Source organism: Rutidosis leptorrhynchoides, chromosome 6, assembly GCF_046630445.1.
Source record: "Rutidosis leptorrhynchoides isolate AG116_Rl617_1_P2 chromosome 6, CSIRO_AGI_Rlap_v1, whole genome shotgun sequence".
NCBI lineage: Eukaryota > Viridiplantae > Streptophyta > Magnoliopsida > Asterales > Asteraceae > Rutidosis > Rutidosis leptorrhynchoides.
In genome coordinates, this window is record NC_092338.1 from 438,036,705 (window position 1) to 438,054,863 (window position 18,159).

The window sequence follows — 18,159 nt, forward strand, 5'->3', positions numbered from 1 at the left end:
AGTCACCGTATGTTGCTGCTACTATGCTCGTATTTCAGTTCATGTTCAGGTATCAAACAAGATAACATCGTTACAGTTCATGTTTCTTTATCGTTGCCTGCAAATAATGATGAAGATAAAAAGTGAAACACGTGAGGTTGATGCTACAGTTCATGTTGTCTGTTATTAAACCGGAGAACAAACCATCAATTCATTTAAATCCGCTTTTGGGCCACTAAACTAAACTAAAATCCATCCTTATTTGGGCTTAGTAAATTGTTGGGCCTATAAGAAACCTGTAGTCCACGAACAAGGCTAGCATATTATTGTTTTAGTACGTGAATAAGCAATAGCAGCGACCTTGTTTCTCTTTTCCTTAGGCTTTGTCAGTTGGTTGATTACTAAATGGTTTGGCCGATCCTATACTTTAAGGATGATGATTATAATGATGATTTGATAATCATAAAGATGATGTTTGGTATTAACGATGTGATAATGGTGATTATGACCATGAAGATGATTATGATAATGATAGCGAAAATAAGATGATGAATGATGATGATAACCGGATGAATTAATTATGAGGTTGTGATATAGAAAATGAAACGGATATCGGGTTAAATATATTTAAGTTGTGCTTTAAATCAGAAATGAATGAACAGCGAATGGTTAAGGGGTGTTTCGGGTTAGCAGGAGGTTGCGGGTTCGAGCCTGGGCTCGGGCATTTTTTTTTAGAAAAAGAAGAAGAAGGATACAAAAGTAAAGGTTAAAAACAATTCAAGTTGGGTGTTATTTCAGAATTTAAACACATAGCGTAATGGTTAAGGATGTTATCGGGTTAGCGGGACGTCGCGGGTTCAAACCCGGACTTGGGCATTTTTTTTAAAGGCTACTTCTTTGAGGTAGTATTTCTATTACCATTACTATTATTATTATTATCGTAACATTAGTAGTGTTAAAATAAGTATTATTACTATTAATATTATCATTTTATGAATTAATAAAATAAGTATCATTATTATTTTTATCATTTTTATTATTAGTATTATTATTATTATTATTATTATCAGTATTATTAATACTAAGTACTATAAATATTATTGTTATTACTATTATTATCATTATTATTATTATTATTATCATCATTATTACATTTAACATTAAAATTATTACTATTATCATTATTTGTATTATTAATATTACCATTAGTATTATTATTACTATTACAATAAATATTATTTAGGTAAAATATAATTATTACATATAACATAACTATATTAATATTTTTATCTAAAGTATATGAAATAAATAGAGTTAATTAAATTATTAATGAAGCACATAATTAAAATAACAATTTAATCACTAATAATATATAAATTTGTTCGATTACCATTATATGTGTTAATATATATATAAATGATATAGGTTCGTGAATCCGAGGCCAACCTTGCATTGTTCAGTTCAGTCATATGCATATTTTGCCACAAAATATCGTATCGTGAGTTCATTTGATTCCCTTTTACTCTTTACATTTTTGGGACTGAGAATACATGCGCTGTTTTTATAACTGTTCTATTAAATGCTTTTGAAATATATTTTTGAACTGAGAATACATGAGATACTTTTATAAATGTTTGACAAGATAAACACAAGCAAAACATTCCTCGAATAAATTATTATACAGACAGAAGTTCTGTTGATTATTATGGAATTAGTTGGACGTTATAATTGTCACTAATTGTTGTGAATATTTCTCCTGATTATTATTGATTGGTAACCTAAGAATTAGAAAACGGGTATGGCCCTAATTCACGCGAATCCTAAAGGTAGCTACCGGGTTTAACACCCTCACCCAGAATGTTCACTAGACGGAAGAGCTAGTGGGCGTGGTGTTTAGTACTTCGAAGTTTATATAATATACAGACGAGATGTTCTGTTTTGGGGATATTATTGATGCGCATTATATGTTAAGGTCGGTTACCAAGCCAAACAATGAAAGCAAAGTGAATGTTATGTATCGAGAGAATGATTTTTATACACAAGTTATGTGTATTATATTTTGTACACGAGATATGTGTACGGTTACTAAGATTTATGAAAATGGTTTCGTACACGAGAAAGGTGTAATGTATTTAAAAGATATCGCATGTACATTACAGGTGGGTATAGGATTCGGGCCCATTTGTACCATGCACATTTAAATCTTGTGGTCTATCAAAATGATTTTGAATTTTATTGTTTATGATAAACCTATGAACTCACCAACCTTTTGGTTGACACTTTAAAGCATGTTTATTCTCAGGTATGAAAGAAATCTTCTGTTGTGCATTTGCTCATTTTAAAGATAGTACATGGAGTCGTTCATGGCATACCTAGGACAGTACCTCGCAATGGGACCAAATGTTGATGACTTCGTCCAGGTGAATTAGGACGGGCTATCAAAGTAATTCCATAGCGAAACGCGGAGATACACATATATTGTTAATTTAAAATAACATTTAAATCTTTCACGGGTTATACCTTTTAGTTCGACTCGAGTTGCGCTTCAACGACATCATCGTTAGCCACAAAATAATTTTACAAACTAAACGCAATAAAATACATTGAAAACCGAACCCCGGCGCGAAGCGAGGGTTCGAAAACTAGTTATGTTTCTAAAAATAAACATCTATCTTCTTACCATTTGTATATTTATGTAGAACATTTAGGAGATATCTTATTCAGATTTAAAATATATTGATAAATAAAAAAATTTGAAATACTGAAATTTATTTGGTTAATTAAACTTTAATTTTGAAATTAAATTCCTAAAACTTGCTTTCTATATATAATAAAAGATACCTTCTTTTTTTATTTAGTGACAAGCCTGTATTTGCTACGGGCTCATGATGATTTATCGATTATTTGTTAATGGTTCATACGGACGGGGTGATTATGCGTTTGTATTCAATACTAACATTTTCAATACAAATACAAATATTATTAATAATAAAGAGTTTTTCATTGTAATTGTGTTATACATTATCAATAATAACATTATCGAATACTAATTTATACAATTGCGGTGCAACGCACGAGCTCATAAAACTAGTTATATAAATATATTTACTACGTAATATGATTGTAGGTGAATTTATGAAAAATATGAGTTAAAACTTCATTGCCGCTGATTAAGTGGTAAAATTGTTTTTGAATACAAATACAAACCCCTATCCTGACAGGTCACTGATGACGACGTCGCTACACTAGCCGTTAATCTTAAGCGTCATTACTTCACAAACGTCACATGGTTTGTCTTGTAATGTATCATTATTAAAATTTAATTACTAATCAGATAAATTTATTCCTTCACATGTAACAAAAAAAAAAAAAAAAAAGCACAAACGGAGTTCTCCATTATATTTTATATATAATAATAATATCTATAACAAGTTCAACTAACATTGCTTTTATGAGAAATTTTCTATGTAAAGAGCAAAAAAAGATAAAATTTGCAAGTTCAAACATAAGATAAGATATTTATATTTATTTAAATTATTTACAGAGTAGGTACCAAATAAATACTGTAAATAAAATACAAGAATTACACGCGCCACATTATCCGCGCGTGGGGGTACTGTATTTACACTTTTCTTGAATTAAACTTCTTTTAAATTTCATTTTAGCTGATATGTATGTATGACTTCCACACACATACATTTGCACACACACAGTCACTGAGAGGTTCCATACAATTTCTTTCCAGAGAGAGAAAGTAGAAAGAGAAAGAATTTTATCTTTTATTTGTTTTCTGTCTGTCATCACTCTGCAACTTTTCAACATTTTCTTACCTTTTTCTTCTTCTTCATCATCACCTCTTCATCAAGGTGATCTCTCTTTTATATTCTTTCCATTTATATTCCATAATAAAGTTTTAATCTTTGTAACACCCACCATGTGTTCGATTAAATGCCTCAAAGAAACCAAATCTAAACAATCCCCACATGAACATTAACCATTCCGTTTTATTTCATTATCCAATATCCAATGCTATTATTTCCTTATAATAAGATTAACATTTGGATTACAATCAAGCTCAACTTCAAGATTCTTGTCTTAAAGTTAATTGATTTTTGTTAAATTCGTTGCAGGTTGAATTGGGTATTTCGTATTTGGTTAGCTGGCTATGCGGAGATATAGATATTATAATTGGAAGAAATTGTAGTTCTTGGATCTATGGGTGTTAAGAGATCTATAATTTACTTATATTTGTTTTTAGGGTTTATACTGATTTTTCTGGGTCCAGTTACTCTTGCTACTAATCCTGCAGATGGTAAGTCTTCTTGTAAATAAAGTACTATTTTTTTTTTTTTTGGCCTTTTAACTTTACAGAAAAAAAGATGAGGTATCTGTGTGTTTTTTGTAAGAGAGAGAAGGAACTAGATCTATTGCTTATGAACTGGAGTGCTTTCTTTTGACTTAATTATTTATTGAATTTCATGTTTAGTTTTTTAAGCATTCTTTTTTTTTTCTTTCAAGAAAGAACTTCGAAATTGCTTAACTTTCAAGAATAATCTTGTATAGCTTATAAGAATAATTTTACTTAGTAATTAGTTAGGATTAAATTTTATATTAGGATGTGAAGACCTTATTAAGTAGTTATTACAAGACTAAAAACTTTGAACAGGGGACATCTTTCATAGTCATTGTATAATTAAATTAAATCTTTGTCCCTGCTGTGTGAAAGTAACACTTTCCAGTGATTATGAAATCTCATTGGTCGAGCACTCGCGTTCATACCGAGTATTACTTTTCTCAAGCTTTAGAAAATTTTATATATGTTTCCCTTTCTTTTGTTCTTTGTCTAGAATGTCCCTTTCAGATTTGATGAACCGTGATGTTTGTGTTGTGTGTTTGTATGTGCTTTTGTTGTTTGATTTCATTAATTTTTTTTTTTTCGTTTTTCATTAAAATAAATACATAAAAGTAATATAATTATGTACATCATTATATAACCTCATTTGATTATATGTTTTGTTGTAGTTAGTATGAAATAGAACCTCCATAGTTAAAGATGACCCAAAGTTAGGAACTTTTCATTTAAATTCAATGATTGATGTTTATTATTGTCTATGTTGCTATCTTTGCTTGTACAGTTAGTGCGATTAACAATTTATATGCTGCACTGAAATCCCCTCCTCTTCCCGGATGGACGGCTAGTGCCGGAGACCCGTGTGCCGAGGGTTGGCAAGGTGTTACGTGTGATGTTACTAATACAAACATCATATCCATGTAAGCAAATCTTTCTCTATATATTTTATAAAAGTTTTATGAGTTTGTTGGCTAATGACTTTTTATATAATTTTGCTAGAATTGTTCATGGTGCTAATTTGGGTGGAGAATTGGGTGATACTTTAGGAGCATTTTCTTCACTCCAGAGCATGTAAGTGGTTGGTTATGGGTCATTTGGTAACTTATAATGTACCTTGTGTTTGGGAGTTACACTTTTGCGTAGACAACTTTTATTATTATTATTATTATTTTTTTTTTGTAAGTATGTCTATGAGTGTTTTATCGAGACTTTTTGTAGTTTTACTAATAACTTTGCTTACTTGTTTGTAGAGATTTGAGCAATAATGCCATTGGGGGTAGCATTCCAGCTAAACTCCCTATTACCGTCACAAATATGTAAGTTTCCCTTTTATTCTTAAGAGCAGAATTTGAATTATTTTTATCAATTCTTTTATTTATTAATATCACATGCTGACTGTATGTGTTGTTAATTAGCTTGGATCTTTAATCTTTTTTTATTTTTATTTTTTCTTTCTGATGGGAACAAACAGTCAACATATGATAATCTTTATCATTGCAGTTTTCTTGCAGATAACAACTTCAGTGGAAGCATACCAGATAGCCTATCATCTTTAACACAACTATCAGCCTTGTAAGTTTATCTGATGGTGGAAATATCGACCTGTTTACATCTGAATGGGTCAATTCTAGTTATATTTCACCTCTAATGTGTCAACTGGGTAAATTAAAGTTGTAGTAAGTTTTTTAAAGCAATGAACTCTCATCGAAATAGTATATTTTTGAGAATTATACTTGATGTACTTAATAATTTATAACAAATCTAGAGTTATTTGGACAAAAGATATGTTGGATCAACCTAACCTGACCAGTTTTGATCTATACGAAAAATGGGTTTCGACCTGAACCCATTTTGATCCATCATCCAACCCGACCATCTTTTGTCTCTAGTTTTATCCAATATATGTTTTCAACCGTCAATATTTTATTTTTTTCTGTTTTCAGGTCTCTAAACGATAACAATTTGTCCGGAGAAATACCAGATTCCTTTCAAGGCCTTACTGCTTTGGTCAATCTGTAGGATTCGTCCCTTTACATAATCAGTCTTTTTATTTATTTATTTTTAGTTTACTGCGCTGATATTATTTTAATTTATTTTGCCTTCGCAGGGATATATACAATAACAATTTAAGTGGCGAACTACCTTCATCCTTAGGAAGTTTGTCTTCTCTAAAGACCTTGTGAGTAATGTGGCAAAATGGAAGGGTCAAAGGGTTTGGGTTAAAACATGCCAAAGTTTTTCGCGGGCAAAACGGGTCAAGTCGGGTTGAGTTGAACCCGCTAACACTTATTTGTCTATCTTTTGTCTGTGCATGAGTTATGCGTTAACTAAATGACCAAAATAATATTTTATCATTAATAATAATCTCTCAGTATCTAACCTCACTAGAAGCATATATTGGGGTGGCTAGCGAAAAGGGTCGTAAACGATCACGGGATAACCTAAATATGCCGCGTACATCTGAGTAAAAATACTCCCTTTCCTCAATAGCCTGAATCCGTTTATTAATAATCTCTCTAGGAGGTTATATGTACACAATTACTTTTGGTGATTTCAAACCAATTTGACCCGTTTGAGGTAAAAATATGACCCGATAACATGTCCATGTGCAGCCATTTACAGAACAATCAACTCTCTGGGACTCTAGATGTTCTACAAGATCTTCCATTAGTGGACCTGTAAGCTTTTCGATAACCTTGGCTAAATTTCAGTAAAAATAAATTTACGATTATTATTTTAGGATTGTCTTAATTTCTCCTTTCTGGCAAAATTTCATGTAAAGTCTGAAATTTATATGTTATTTATTCGAAACAGTAACGATAATAATTGGTACCTGTTTTTCAATTACTAAAGGGTATCTTTTTACAAGTATGCAACTGTAAACTTTACCTTTGACCAACTTATTTATTTACTCCTTGCAGGAATGTAGCGAATAACCTATTCGTTGGACCTATACCTGACAAGTTACTAACCATTCCCAATTTCAGGTGCATTATTATTATTCTTAAATCATAGATTTGGACTCACCTGTATACAGTAGTATCTAAGCTTGATTTTGACCCATTTACTTGTAAATGGGTCAATTCTGGTTATACTTTTATCTCTATTCATTAACAAAACTTAGCTTTACAGAAACACGTCAAACACGTTGAAAATCACCGAAAGTACATATTTTAATGCATAAATCCTCAACTCACTTATTTTCTTTATTTTTTGATTAGATTATTTATGAAAAATATTTACTTGACCAATTTGACATTATATATTTTCTTTACATTTTTTTTTTTATTTTATGTTAATCTTTTCTTTTTCAGAAATGAGGGAAATTTATTCAATACAAGTAGTGCAGCTCCATTAGCGCCACCTGGGTCTCCAACGACATCGACACCTACAAGTTCTGGAACACCGTTTTTCCCGTCACCGAAACAAACGCCCGGAAAACAATCACCCGGTAAACAAGTACCGACACAAGCTAGTGGTCCATCATCGTCGAACTCTTCAACCACAAATAAATCTTGGACCCCCAAAAAGAAAGTTTGGGTGTCAATTGCATCTGTGTTTGGTTTTATAGTTGTGGCATTAGTGTGTCTACTATTTACCCCAAAATGCTTCAAAAGAAAACGACTACCAGGTTTGATACCCAAGAGGCAGGAGATAGCTCCGTATACAAATTATAGAGAAAATCTTATAGAAAATGCTCCGTTTCCTGAACCAAATAATCAACTTGATAAAGGTATTCTAATGTTTTTTTTTCCTTTCTTTGTCAGTGTTATTTTATCGATATATAATATATAATATGTTAGAGGTGGCAAAATGGGAGCGGGTTGGATATTTAGTCAATATAGGTGACTTTTTGGTATGCATTGGGTTGACTCAATACACTTTCTTAGCATAATTTATTCATTTCAAATATTTATCCCGTGTTTAAATATGTTTACAAATTATAAACATAACTCGAATTTCATTTTGCTAGATTTTTTTTTTTTTTTTTTTTTTTAAAACTTTACCCGTTTGACCAGTTTGCGATGGAAAAAACCCTGAAATGACTCGATCATAAGTAAATTGGTCAAAATTGCCACCTCAATTCATAAGTAGGTCAACAACATAAATGATAACAAACTTTCATACAGATCTTTTAATAGTCATTGAATGTTATTCTTCGAGCAGTTCCAAAGGTGGCACCAATTGCCATGCCAAAGGAGGAAAAAAAACAAATCTTTTCACCGCCGCCACCACCACCGCCTCGAATACCGCCAGGTCCGAGTCTTAAGCCTCAAACGAATCAAGACTTGAATGTGAAAAGACTGGCTGCCATTTCGAAACAGGATAGTCTGGAGATTGACATGACCAGATTCGATATAGATTCAATGCGACCACCGCCACCTCCGCCGTCACCACCGCCACCGCCACCGCCAGTATCGACATCACAACCAATTCATCTTCCGTATGAAAAAGTTATTGTAGAGCCTATTGTTCCTGTTGAAGCAGCCAAACCACATATGCCTAAAACATCTGTTAGGTCTTACACGATTGCATCTCTTCAGGAGTTCACAAACAGTTTTTCACAAGATAATCTTATTGGTGGAGGTATGCTTGGGAGTGTGTACAGGGCACAACTTCCTAATGGAAAGGTACAAGAAAGTTTTCAACTTTTCAAGCGGTACATTAGAATTAGAAGTGGAAAATGGTTGGGTTGTGTAATCACTCAAAATGGGTCATAACTTGTTTGGGTCAAAACCAAACTGGTTGGGTTGACCCGGTACACTCTGTTCCAAAAATCAATTTGGTTTTCAGTTATACCAGAATGCTTAAAGAGGTTTAGGGTCAAATAGATTACAAAATATATCATTTCAGTTTTTCAATTATTAATTTAGGATGTTTTACGAGTTAATTTACGCTATGAATTTCGGCCCGTTTGACTTTTTTGTGCATATTGTCTAAAGTAGGGAATCTTACATACTCGATGTTTGATTGTTTGTGCAGTTGCTTGCTATCAAGAAGTTAGATAAAAAGGTGATTAGTCAACAAAAGGAGGAAGAGTTCATCGAGCTTGTTAATAATCTTGATAAAATTCGGCATGCTAACGTCGTTGAACTAATGGGTTACTGCTCGGAACATGGTCAAAGACTATTAATTTATGAGTACTGTAGTGGTGGGACCCTTCAAGATGCACTGCACTCTGATGATGACTACAAAAAGAAACTGACATGGAAAGCACGCATTCGAATGGCCCTTGGAGTTGCACGAGCCTTAGAGTAAGTCAAAATAGTATCAGTATATGTATATATATGTATATATTCTTATGTGTGTATTTAGGATCTAATGTATTTTTGTTCTTTAATCCTGGTTTAGATATTTACACGAGTTCTGTGAGCCGCCCATTATTCACAGAAACTTTAAGTCTGTGAATGTTCTTCTTGACGAGGATCTCTCTGTGCGTGTTTCCGATTGTGGTTTGGCCCCTTTAATATCCAGAGGGTCAGTAAGTCAGGTAAATTAATGAAAATTCATGTTAAATAAAATTCTTTACCTCTACTTCTTGTGGCTACAATTTACTTGACGTGACAATAATAATATTATATTTATCAACATACAGTTATCAGGACACCTGTTATCGGCCTTTGGTTATGGCGCCCCGGAATTTGAGTCGGGAATATATACGTCTATGAGCGATGTGTACAGTTTTGGGGTGGTGATGTTAGAACTCCTAACAGGCCGGATGTCTTATGACAGGTAACCAATTTAATATGAATACAATCATTAAAATTAAATTGACATTTATTATTGCATGGCTCTTTTTTTTTTTTTTTTGTTAATATAATTTAGTTACAATTTAAAATTTTTGTAGTAAGCGACATCGAGGGGAGCAGTTGTTGGTGAGATGGGCGATACCGCAACTTCACGATATCAACGCGTTATCGAGGATGGTTGATCCTTCTCTCAATGGAGAATACCCTGTCAAATCATTATCAAATTTTGCAGATATTATATCCCGCTGTGTTCAGGTATGATTTATAGGTGGCAATTTCAACCCATTTACCTATGGTTATGTTGATTTATTACGTCTTATTAATAACAGAGTACAAGTGTTAAGTTATACGAGTAAATATTTAACTGAAACTGAATAGTCATACATAGTGTGCTTACTATTCTGAAATTATAGTTTTTGTAATCATATTTAATAAGTTGTTTATAAATGACATATTTAATCCAAACCCGTTTCGACCCGTCAACCAACCCGCCCAGTTTGCTCGGAATCATTATTGCACTAGGGTCATTATTACACTAACCAGGTGAAATTTGGTATTCATTGCAGGCGGAGCCGGAGTTTAGGCCACCAATGTCGGAAGTGGTGCAGGATTTGATACAAATGATAAGAAGAGAGTCTTCTAATAATAATAATAATAATTGATCTGGGGATTGATTGATTTATTGATTATAGATTATACTAGGAACTAGGATAGTTTCTAGTGCCAAGTCAATGGTGGTCAAAGTCAAAGGTGCAAAGGTTCTAAATCATGTGGAAATAAAGTTTTAAATTTTGAATGCACATGGCTAGGGCTAACATAATTTGCTCTTGTACAAAGGGAATTGTCTATAGGACAAGCCAAATTTGATGATTATCTTGTTTCAAGATTTAAAATTTAATTATGTAGTCCGGTCTGGTTGTCCCAGTTCATAAACTAAGATTGGTAAATGTCTAACTTCCATTATTTATGTGTTGGACATTGTATTGCATGTGATTATTCATATTACATTTTGTTGTGCTTGTCTTTTTGAATCATTATCTGCAAAATTAGAATGTTTAAATAAAAAAAATTAACAATTGTTTAACAAGTTAGTACATTGTTCAAGAAAACAAAGTGCTCCCTAGTTATCAATTTAATTGCTTAAATTTTAAGCCAACCCCTTCCTTTTTCCCTATCTGAGATCAATGAAAGTATCGTCCTCTGTTCCTATTTTGAAAGGACATCAGTATTGATTCATGCAAAATGCTCGCTTAAAGTTGACCTTCAACGACAATTCGTGTACTTGACGTTACGGAATAAAGAACTCCAAATTTTTCTTATTTTCTAAAATATGATTTTTCTTTATGAAGTTCAAGGGGAATAATTATCAGTTTATCACCATCGATTATAAATTATTTATGCGAGTTTTAAGTTTTTTAAAAGTAACTTTAAAGTTATGTATAGATATAAAAATTTTAAAATAGCATGCATTTATAATCAACTATCAATAATGAGTATTGTTTGATATTTTCACAATTTTTTATTTTTTAATAACGATAATATTAATAACGGATTCGAAAATTAACAAGTACAACCGATACAGTGAAATCCAATACGAGCCTTACAAAACTAAACCACCTAAACTAACGACCTCACCAACTTGGTGAAAACTCGCTAACACTACTAGGAAATAAAAGCAAGCAAAGACTATAACATATGGACTTAAAAATACCGATCGCACTAAGACACCACTAACTAAACTAACAACAAACGATGGTGACTGGGAGAACACCGATCACCACCGCAAAAGACCAACCAAAACAAATAACATACGAATAAAACCGTCATCCTCCACCGCAGCCTGCCAAAAAAGTTACCGGATAAAAAAGTCTGGCGACTATCCAAGAGAGTTCCACGAGGCAAGAGAATCACCAACAGGTTCGATCAGAAAACAACCAAACAGAGAACCAACAGTAACCGCGACTTAAAAAGGTCGGCCGAAAAATGTCGAAAAACACCACATACCTCGCACCCACAAGCCCGGGGCCAGGAAACTAAAACACCGGCAGCAAATTCACTATCAAAATTGATATATCCACGTGCATTAAGTAATTGTAACGTACAAATATAACTAATAATATATCCGTCAAAATTGATATTGATAATTTAACATAAAACAATTTTTTATTGTATGCTTACCATGTAATTAATTTTATTTAATCAAAAACCCTAACATAAAAACCGTATCCATTGTTACCCTTACCTCATAATTCTTCACCCGCCAAAAGCTTTTACTGTTGTTACATTATCCGTTATATATATAAAAAGTATACACACAGAGATCGATATTTCAGTTCTCCGTTAAAATCCCTAGATCTGTGTGTCCCACACATTCATCATTACATCTAACTAACTTGACTTACCGATTAACTTACAGATGGCTAGTCGTTACGATCATAATCCATTTGAAGAAGAAGAAGAACACGAAGAAGAAGTTAATCCATTTGCGGTAAAAATTCCTAATTCAGTTATTGTTCTAATCTTTTGTTTATTTGATTTGATTTGATTCAGATCTGTTTGATTTGATATGTGGAATGCTGTTTTTAGGAGATATGATCTGTGGAATGATTTGATTGAGTGAACTGTTGATTTTATGTTTGATTTTCGTTTTTGATTACAAATGTAGCATCCGAAACCCTAATTTAGTCCCTGCCGTTGTTGTTTATGTATGATTAAATAGTGAAAAACAACTTGTCAATGCTAACTCCTCTGATTTATTTATTGTACTAAAAAAGTATCCAAGTTAACAGGATTTCTCATTTAGGTACTGAATTTTTTTAATTATTATACAATTAAAATAAGGCATCATGTAACCGACTGCTTGCGGTTGCGAGACTATATTATAATGTTAACCTTCCAACAAGAACACAGATACATATGGTTGGTAATGTATTTGGTTAGAACTAGGTTGCTGTTAGAGCAATTGACTAGATTTAAAAAACAATGTTTTTTGAAAATTGGATGAAAAAGATTGTGAACAGGATGACATTGAAGAGTCTTGGTTTACCAGTGTGACTTAGTGTACCATTAGTAAAACTGAAATAAGATTACCACATGTTGAAGGTAACTTCACCTAAAGTTAGATCTAGTAATGTGCGTGTTTCCAGATTTATAATTATGGTGTTGCCGGTGTGTTCTACTTTTTGGAATGAAATTAGTTTACGCGTGTTAACATTTTAGATTTGTAGTTTTCAGATTTACTTATATGAGCCCTATTTTTGTATTTACTTCTCTTTTGGCCAATCCGGATGATACTTTCCCTTCATACTATCTGCACATGTTTCGCGCGTTCATTTTAATCTTATTTTGTGCAATATCCTAGGTAATATTAGCAGAACTTTAATAATCAGAGTGAAAATTGTGCATATTGGGTGTCTAGTTTAGTCATATGGTCATTACTTATATATATGTTGTAAGTTTGACTACACTATATTGCTTTGTTAATTAACCTCATTGAATTTTGAAAAGTATGTATTTTTCTGTTTGTATGATTCTTCCAGAATCAAGCTACTAAAGGGAGCGGTCATGGTGGAGGTGCATTTTATATGCCAGTAAGATTCCTTGTTCATTTTTATTTTGGCACAAAAAACATTTTTCCACTAAAATAAGGACAACATTTTCAATTTGAAAATTAACGGTAATTTTATAGTGTTAAAAGGAGAGATCTTTCGTTGTGATGCTTCAAAAAGGTTAAATGAATAAACACTTTGAAGTTAAAAAAAAAGCGAAAATTGTAGTCCCAGGACCGTCCAAAAAACTTTTTATTTTTCATTTTATTGTTTGTCTCCGATGCTTTAGAAGGTGAAACAAATATCAATTTTGTGGTAAAAACACTTGATTAAAACAAATTTGAGTATCTGAATGAAAATTTGATCAAGTTGTGTACCTTATTGTGCAATATTATATACCCAAGGAATTATTGGGTTTTGCATTAAATGTTTTGCAATTGTAATTTATACTGACAACAACTGAATTATCAGGCTCATGGAAGTGTTCCTCCTGCAACTTCAAGACTATCACCACTTCCACCTGAGCGTGCTGGCTATGATCGTGGTGCAACAATCGATATCCCTCTAGACTCTGCCCAAGTAAGAATCAACATTCTAATTGGTTATTGCACATGGATTTGTTAACTATATTGAATATTGATTTTTATATTTGTTTTGGGTGTAGGATTTTAGGAACAAAGAGAAGGAACTAAAAGCTAAGGAGGCTGAACTTAAAAGGAGGGAACAGGTTGGAGATTCAAATTAAGAGTGGGTGTGTGTGTGTGTGTGTGTGTGTGTGCTAAGCTTGTTAAAAGCCATACATGTTGCAAATATTTAGGTGTAATACCTTGCAAATATTTGACTCTTGTTCTCATATTAAATCATGTGCTTCGGTTCATGTCTTATTTGGGTCAGGTGAAATATATAAAAATAGTTTGGCACCAAAAAAATTCTAGTTATATTTTTGTGTGCCAACAAGTTTAAGCTAAAGTAATATATACGTTTAGTATGGATGTTCTATCTTCTGTTAGTATGTAATCAGTGTTTACGTAAACTTTCATGTCCAAGCAGGAATTAAAGAGGAAGGAGGATGCTATTGCTCGGTGTAATGTGCTTTCTATAAGAGCTTTTTTTGTATCTATATATGGTAGCATGCACAATTAAGTGTCTGAACAACATGCTCGTTTTGCAGCTGGAATTGTATTAGAGGATAAAAATTGGCCACCTTTTTTCCCAATTATTCATCATGACATCACAAATGAAATTCCTGTTCATCTGCAGAACATACAGTATGTTGCATTCACAACCTTTCTAGGTATGTAAATGCGAGATTTTTCGTCAAGTAATTTATGAAACGTTTGTTTAAGATAAAGCGTTATATGTTTGAATGTATTATGAGATTTTTCAATGAGTTTGCAATGCTTTGCAGGTATTGTGGTGTGCCTTTTATGGAATCTTGTGGCAGTGACCACTGCTTGGATAAAAGGGGAAGGTTGGTTTATTAATTCTAAAAATTCAATTTTGGCCATGTTTTAGTATCAAGTTTCAGTGTAAAAATGTTTGTCTTTTTGTTACAGGTCCAACAATTTGGTTTCTTGCTGTAATCTATCTGATATCTGGAGTCCCAGGGGCTTATGTCATGTGGTATCGTCCTTTGTATCGTGCTATGAGGTATGAACCTCTAGTAAATGCAATCTTTGACTAAGAACATAGTCTGATTCTTCAAAAGGGTTTTTAAGATCATAAAAGTTGGAAAATAAAGTTGTTTTGTAGCGTATTCCTGTAAAAGAATTTGCAATCATAGACTGTATAAACCGATATCGTGGATTCACAATATTCGGAACTCTGTATTATGACTAATAATAATGTGCATAGATGTAAATTAGTTAGAAGCGCCAAAATGAGCTGTTTGGATAATGGTTCAAAGGTTAAATATAAGTATTCGTGAAACTGGTTGGGTCTGATTGTGTACTCATGTTGATCCCCAAACGATTAATGAAGTTTTAGGACTCAAAATTACTCTGGATTTCTTTCCTGACCCATTTAACATGTTCCCTTTTTGTAGCTGTTTTTTTCTTTTACCTGAGCAAGATGCAACTAACCTTAATCCACCCATTTACACACTAAGTGCAATGTTTAAGATAAACTAATAAGCATATACCAGTTCAACATAATGGCATATATGAGTTTATTTTCTGGTGGAGTGCTTTTGTTGATATATGAATAATTTGTGATGCCTTTCTTTTTACAGAACTGATAGCGCTCTGAAGTTTGGATGGTTTTTCTTGGCTTACATGGTAAGCTCCTTTTTCGAAACAACGCTTTGCAGGTCTACAGATGGTTTTGTTGGTGTAACACGTTGAATATCTTCTTAATGCAGTTCCACATTGCCTTTTGTGTATTTGCTTCTGTCGCGCCTCCTATTATCTTCAAGGGAAAATCTCTCACGTAAGTTTTACCTTATACCAATTGATTTCAAATAATCAAATTTTTTGTTCTAATAAGTTGGACAGGAACAATTTTTGTTCAATTTTTTTTTATCACTCTATGTAATTAGCGTGTCAAATATGATTACAAAACTTCCTTTATCAATTAATTAAATTTTTGAAAGATGACCTAAGAGGTTTTTATGCACAATTAAATATACTCTAGAAGATGACTTTCGACCCGTTTGACCTGTACCCATTTGACATGTTTCCTTTTAAGCTGGTTTAACATGTTCAACTCATTATAGATAGCATAAACCCAATTAGACTGACAAGAGGTTGAATGGATTGGTATCTAAACCATCTTGATTGTTGTAGCTTCATTACGATTATGAAAGGTTTTTCGTGTTTTGTGGTAATACATTACAGTGGAATTTTGCCTGCAATTGATGTGGTATCTTCTAATGCTTTCGTCGGGGTAAGTCTTAATAATTTATCGTCATCATGTCTCAATCTTTGAGATTCTTCAACTTTCTTTTTTTACCGCTCTCCATTAATAATGGTTACAAATTCTGTTTGATATGTCTTTTGTTTTTACTTAACTCGCAGAGCTTCTACTTTATTGGATTTGCATTTTTTACTCTTGAATCACTGATGAGCATTTGGGTCATTCAGGTCCTTGAGATTCAGATATTATTTTTGTTCTTAATGTGTTTCTTAATTAAATTAAGTTTTTTTTTTAAATGGTATTTGATTATTTTTCACATCATAAGTATTCTGAATGTGCAGCAAGTTTACATGTATTTCCGGGGCAGTGGTAAAGCTGCTGAGATGAGGCGCGAGGCCGCAAAATCCACGATGATGTCAGCATTCTGACATGGGTAACAGCACTTGTCGAAGAGGGTTCTAATATGGGTACAGAAAGAAAGCGGGTACTTTTTTTTTATTCTTTTTACAAAAACCGGTAGTTTGTCCAACAGTTGGACAATTATTGAATGAAATACTTTTCTGATTGTAACTTCAGTATATTTCAACTCATAGGAAAATGAGTAACACTATTTTGATTTTGTTTAAAACGTCAAACAAGCTGATATCCGTACTCAGATACAACAGTTGTAATACTAATTTTACAGTTTGCATATCATATATTTCTAGTAGCTTGTTACAAGGGTGATCGTAATCCGTAAGCCTTGTTACTTATCTTAGAACATAAGTTATGATCGTCTGCAGGGAGCATTCTCTTCCATGCATTTCTTGCAATGCCACATTGCTACTATTCTACATACGAGTCAGTAAACCGACGTGTATGCTTGCCATCGGATATAGGTTTCTTTGAACGATAGAAAATGTGACTTTATTGATTAATTTTGGATCTTATATAACCTCTATGACAATTTCTCCTAATAATATAATATATAATAATAAAATAATAGATTAGATTAATAAAGTATATAATAATTGTAATATAGTTTACGTTGGTAATCATAACAATGGTTAGTTATACAAACTTGCAGGAAGCAAGGGAAACTGTATATTGTTCATTGTTTCTTCATATTATATTTTTTATTTTTATTTTTGATTTTTCTAAGACATTCCTTGAACCGTCATCGTTAACACATAAAACAATTGTACAATCAGATAACCGCCTTTTCAAAAATTAATAACTATATGCTATATACAAGTGTTTTATGCGTGATAATACGATAGCTGTAGTGACCATCGTAGAATGGATGTGTTTCCGGGTACCGTCGACCGGGTTCGGGTTTCCGCCCGAACGTGTGTGTTACGTGTAAATGATGAGAGTCGTTGAAATAAATGATCCACTGATGCCGGAAAATCGCCGTTCAAAAAAATAATGACCATCGTAGAAAAATTCTTTTTTTAGTCATAAATTATGATAAAACATATATGTGATATACTATACTAGGAGCATCAAGATGAGTCTTTGAGGAATATTGAAGACAATTTTTTAAATAATTATGTGATACTTTTGAATACAGATGATGTTACAGTATTGATTATATTCCTTTTAGCATGATTTTAAATTGTAAATATTTGGTGCTGTTTGTATTTTAATAATGGTATGATTTACAAATTGTGGTCAACACCATGATTTAATGGACTCT

The 18,159-nt window shown here is 32.5% G+C and overlaps 2 protein-coding genes across 4 annotated transcripts; both read left to right on the plus strand.

The window, feature by feature from the left end:
* The first annotated feature begins 3,691 nt into the window (after window positions 1-3,691).
* LOC139855914 (protein STRUBBELIG-RECEPTOR FAMILY 3-like) lies at window positions 3,692-11,087 on the plus strand. 3 transcript variants are annotated; one of them, XM_071845154.1, is made up of 17 exons: window positions 3,692-3,845; window positions 4,110-4,291; window positions 5,115-5,250; window positions 5,330-5,401; window positions 5,581-5,646; window positions 5,831-5,902; window positions 6,274-6,345; window positions 6,438-6,509; window positions 6,943-7,008; window positions 7,252-7,317; window positions 7,645-8,063; window positions 8,498-8,961; window positions 9,314-9,585; window positions 9,683-9,821; window positions 9,927-10,063; window positions 10,179-10,335; window positions 10,647-11,087. In XM_071845154.1, exons 2-17 carry the CDS (start codon window positions 4,195-4,197, stop codon window positions 10,740-10,742), a joined length of 2,403 nt encoding a protein of 800 aa, XP_071701255.1. In that variant the 5' UTR covers window positions 3,692-3,845; window positions 4,110-4,194; the 3' UTR covers window positions 10,743-11,087. The 3 variants fall into 3 exon arrangements, with proteins under 3 accessions (XP_071701255.1, XP_071701256.1, XP_071701257.1); XM_071845155.1 differs by lacking the exon at window positions 6,943-7,008; XM_071845156.1 differs by lacking the exons at window positions 3,692-3,845; window positions 4,110-4,291 and having other exon boundaries at window positions 5,183-5,250; window positions 5,842-5,902.
* A 1,301-nt stretch (window positions 11,088-12,388) lies between these two features.
* On the plus strand, window positions 12,389-17,153 carry LOC139856148 (secretory carrier-associated membrane protein 1-like). Its single transcript, XM_071845396.1, has 13 exons — window positions 12,389-12,568; window positions 13,620-13,670; window positions 14,100-14,207; window positions 14,293-14,355; window positions 14,679-14,712; window positions 14,800-14,922; window positions 15,037-15,099; window positions 15,185-15,278; window positions 15,859-15,904; window positions 15,988-16,055; window positions 16,463-16,511; window positions 16,643-16,708; window positions 16,823-17,153. The coding sequence occupies exons 1-13, from the start codon at window positions 12,497-12,499 to the stop codon at window positions 16,907-16,909; spliced, it is 924 nt and encodes a 307-aa protein (XP_071701497.1). The 5' UTR covers window positions 12,389-12,496; the 3' UTR covers window positions 16,910-17,153.
* The last annotated feature ends 1,006 nt before the right edge of the window (window positions 17,154-18,159 follow it).

Bases quoted from the DNA above. Each gene is read 5' to 3' on its own strand.
- LOC139855914 (XM_071845154.1), top strand. From the start codon at position 4,195: ATGGGTGTTAAGAGATCTATAATTTACTTATATTTGTTTTTAGGGTTT. The intron at 4,292-5,114 runs GTAAGTCTTCTT...TTGCTTGTACAG, and splicing joins TGCTACTAATCCTGCAGATG to TTAGTGCGATTAACAATTTA. The intron at 7,318-7,644 runs GTGCATTATTAT...TTTCTTTTTCAG, and splicing joins CTAACCATTCCCAATTTCAG to AAATGAGGGAAATTTATTCA.
- LOC139856148 (XM_071845396.1), top strand. From the start codon at position 12,497: ATGGCTAGTCGTTACGATCATAATCCATTTGAAGAAGAAGAAGAACAC. The intron at 14,208-14,292 runs GTAAGAATCAAC...TTTTGGGTGTAG, and splicing joins TCCCTCTAGACTCTGCCCAA to GATTTTAGGAACAAAGAGAA. The intron at 14,713-14,799 runs GTAATGTGCTTT...CTCGTTTTGCAG, and splicing joins GGAGGATGCTATTGCTCGGT to CTGGAATTGTATTAGAGGAT.